This window comes from Nematolebias whitei, chromosome 13 (assembly GCF_014905685.2).
Source record: "Nematolebias whitei isolate Nwh7 chromosome 13, NemWhi1, whole genome shotgun sequence".
NCBI lineage: Eukaryota > Metazoa > Chordata > Actinopteri > Cyprinodontiformes > Rivulidae > Nematolebias > Nematolebias whitei.
Window position 1 is genome coordinate 7326996 of NC_056510.1, and position 4134 is coordinate 7331129.

The following is a 4134-nucleotide window of genomic DNA, read 5'->3' on the forward strand; positions in this document are numbered from 1 at the left end:
AATGAAGAGGAACTAATCCAGAACTAATGGGTAGTTAACCAGTACTTACTGGGGAACAAACAGCCAAGGCTTATTAGGGGACTACTGGTTTGTTATATTTTAAATGAAGAGGAACTAATCAAGAACTAATGGGTAGTTACCAAGGAAACCAAAGAGAAACTAATCAGGAATGAAGTTTTCATCGTTTCGAGCAGTGCACCCTGTTTTCTGTTTAACCTTCTTGGTTTATTGCTTCAAGTGTTTCCGTTTAAATTTTCTTTTCTTTTTTTGGGCAATTTAGTGTATTTGAAATGAACATACTGTCAAAAATAATTAAGACTTTTCTGTCATTGTTGTGGTCATGTGTTGGTTCCCCACCATTTAAAAAAATGCACAATTGTCTTACTTTACAGTTCTCGACCTTTAATCTTTCCCTCGAGTTAACTTTGACGGACAACTTGAAGCACAAATAAACCAGATTATGTAACTGTGATTTAACAGGCAGCTCTTCTGACTTCACCCAGGGTCGGTGACAAACATTTACATAAAAAAACAAGAAAAATCACATTTTTTATGTGGATGTGAATTTGTTTGTTTGACTTGTTTATTTGCATGGTACGGTAGTGTGCATGTGCATTTACAGAACGCTTTGCAGTGCATCCAGTAAATAAAACTGGAAGTAATAAATAATCTCACCAGGAGCTGGGAGGAGCTCCAGCTGTTGGACCTGCTGCTCCTGCGGTTGAGGCTCCGTTGCTGCAAAATAAAATAAAATGATTATTTTATCTTTAATAAAATGAGAAAAATGCTTTGAAGAGGACGTTTGTTTTAGCAAAGCGGAGCTTGTCTTTCTCTTATGATATTTATCCTCACAAGTTTCTTTTTAACTGAAACTATTTAAATGTTAATTTTTAAGGTTTTTTTACAGCTTAATATGTAAAAAAAAAAAGAAATGCTCACAGGAAGAATATATTCAGCAGTTTTCTCAGGCCCGTTTTTAGCTCAAAGAACATTAACAGAAACATCCCTTAACAAAAATTAGTACATTTGAAGTTTAATTTTGCAAGTATACTTTAAGTTAAGTATAAGTATATCAAGGATACTACACACCATACTTGTAGTGTACTAGAAGTATACTGATTTAATACTTGTTTGGACTAAATTGGGACATTTTATACTATTTTTAAGTATATCAAATAAAGTTTATAAAAAGTAAACTTCAAGTACACTTCCTCATTTTTTGTGTAAAATAAGTATCAAAGTCAAAGTCACTTTATTGTCAAAAACTGCAATATGTACAGGACATATACAGGATTGAAATTACATTCCTCTCAGACCCTGGTGCAACAAAACCATTTAACATTACAATATTTAATAAACATAAGCATAAAATTAAATAATAAAAGCATGATACTGTCTTAAATTCTACTATAGAGGTATAAATAAAAAAAAAGTATATCTATAAAAATAAAATGAAATGAAGGTCTTGACATTGATATTTGCAGTGAGTGGCAAAGCAGCATATGAAGTGAATGTACATAGTGTATGTATGAAGTCCTTGATATTGGTGTAGGTAAAGTAACATATGCAATAAGAATAGTAAAAAAAATAATATATATATATATATATATATATATATATATATATATATATATATATATATATATCAGCAGTAGTGTAACATAAGCAGCAGTGTGAATATAAACAGTAGTGTGAATGTAAACAGTAGTGTGAATGTAAACAGTAGTGTGAATGTAAACAGTAGTGTGAATATAAACAGTAGTGTGAATGTAAACAGTAGTGTGAATATAAACAGTAGTGTGAATGTAAACAGTAGTGTGAATATAAACAGTAGTGTGAATATAAACAGTAGTGTGAATGTAAACGGTAGTGTGAATGTAAACAGTAGTGTGAATATAAACAGTAGTGTGAATATAAACGGTAGTGTGAATGTAAACAGTAGTGTGAATATAAACAGTAGTGTGAATATAAACAGTAGTGTGAATGTAAACAGTAGTGTGAATATAAACAGTAGTGTGAATGTAAACAGTAGTGTGAATATAAACAGTAGTGTGAATATAAACAGTAGTGTGAATGTAAACGGTAGTGTGAATATAAACAGTAGTGTGAATGTAAACAGTAGTGTGAATATAAACGGTAGTGTGAATGTAAACAGTAGTGTGAATATAAACAGTAGTGTGAATGTAAACAGTAGTGTGAATATAAACAGTAGTGTGAATGTAAACAGTAGTGTGAATATAAACAGTAGTGTGAATGTAAACAGTAGTGTGAATGTAAACAGTAGTGTGAATGTAAACAGTAGTGTGAATATAAACAGTAGTGTGAATGTAAACGGTAGGGTGAATATAAACAGTAGTGTGAATATAAACAGTAGTGTGAATGTAAACAGTAGTGTGAATGTAAACAGTAGTGTGAATGTAAACAGTAGTGTGAATATGAACAGTGGTATACTTGTAGTATACTTGTAGTACACTTAAATAAACTACTTTTTGCTAAGGGATTTCTTGACAAAATTCATCAAAATGTCTTAAATGATAAAATATATTTAAACTGCTAACATTGTCATTTTAGGCATTACAGCGAACAGCTAAGCTAACCAAACGTTAATTTGCTAGCATGCTACGTTAGCCTTAGCATTAGCTTGTTAGGTTTGGTGTAGGCCTGATTCATACAGTTTGAGCATTATTGTTTAAAAAGTTAAGTTAGGCTTTTCTATTTTAAGTTTATACACAGTGATTGATTAGTAATTTCACATGCAAAGTATTATAACACCTATACAACACTGTTTTTTAAGTACTCTGACAATGTTAAGATATGATTGTATGATGTGGGTATTTAAAAAAAAAAATCGTAACAGATTCAGGTTTATGGAGCTCCTGAAGTGACATTGGTGATATTTGTTTTATTTTTATTTTTTAGATGTCTTTCATTCACAAAGTACATATGGTTATTTACGCACTACTTTTAACTGCTACCAAACTAAAACAACTTTTTCTTGTAGTTTCAAAGGAAAGAATTTGCCTTGACTTAAAAACAAAACAACTTTAACTACGTTTAAGGATTTCTTTTTCTTTTCTTCCTTTTTAGGCAACAAGTTTGTAGCACAGCTATATTTTATATTTTGAAAAAGTTTCCTGGAACACGATAAAACTTTTGGCAAATCAATCAAGAAGTGGCAGTTGGAGCAAAATGTCAAAACTGCATTAGTTTTCAGGTCTGGGTTTTATTACTTAAGTTACATATTTATTCATTTGAGGACATCAAGGATCCTATGGAGGTTGTCCAAAAACATTTTATGCTGTATTTTTCAATTTGTTCTCTAAAATTAGAAACAGTCCAGGCTGATCAGTCCTATTAAAGTACTTTAAAAAAAATTACTGTTGAGTTTTGGTCACTTAACCCTTCAGATGGCTCGACAATTTGAAAATAAATAATAAAGTATAAAATAATACTATTTATTTAACTGAACTAGTGGAATATTTGTTCAATTTAAGTTTTTTCTCCCCACTTTAGTTTGTGATTAAAACAACACAGCTGCTTTTCATATAAAAGATCTGATTGCTCCATATTTTCCTGACAGCACTTCACTCTCAGACTGTAGGTTTACTTGAGGTTCCTAGAGTTTCCAAAAGTAGAATGGGAGGCAGAGCTTTCATTATCAGGCTCCTCTATCGTGGAGCCAACTTTCAGTTTCTGTCTGCGAGGCTGACACCTTGATAAATCCTATAGTTAGTGTTGGACTGAGTTTCCTGAGCTATCCTTTAGTTCTGCTGCTATAGGTTTAGATTGCTGGAGGACAAAGTGAACAGATTTCCTTTATCTGCTGCTGTCTTTACTTGCCCTACTCTACCTGTTTGTGTTTGTAATTATTTCTATACTTAACATGCGTTTGTCTTGGTCTTTCTCCTATAGGAACTACACATGGACTATATAAATGTCACCTGGACCATATAAACTATACCTAAAGCATAGAAACCTCGCTTGGACGGTATAAACCTTGCCTGGATCATAGAAACCTCACCTGGACCATAGAAACTTCATTTGGCCTATAGAAACTTTATATGGACCATAGAAACTACAAAATCATACAACCTACACCTAAAACATATAAACCACATCTGGACCATAGAAACC

General features: G+C 32.0%; 1 protein-coding gene across 1 annotated transcript in view; it reads right to left on the minus strand.

Annotated features, from left to right (window-relative positions):
- The window catches only part of LOC119419790 (collagen alpha-3(VI) chain), a 99318-nt gene that overhangs the window by 1258 nt on the left and 93926 nt on the right, over window positions 1-4134 (minus strand). The window contains exon 43 of the mRNA XM_037687173.1: window positions 676-735. Coding sequence (XP_037543101.1) covers window positions 676-735 — 60 coding nt within the window. The remainder of the gene's footprint in view (window positions 1-675; window positions 736-4134) is intronic.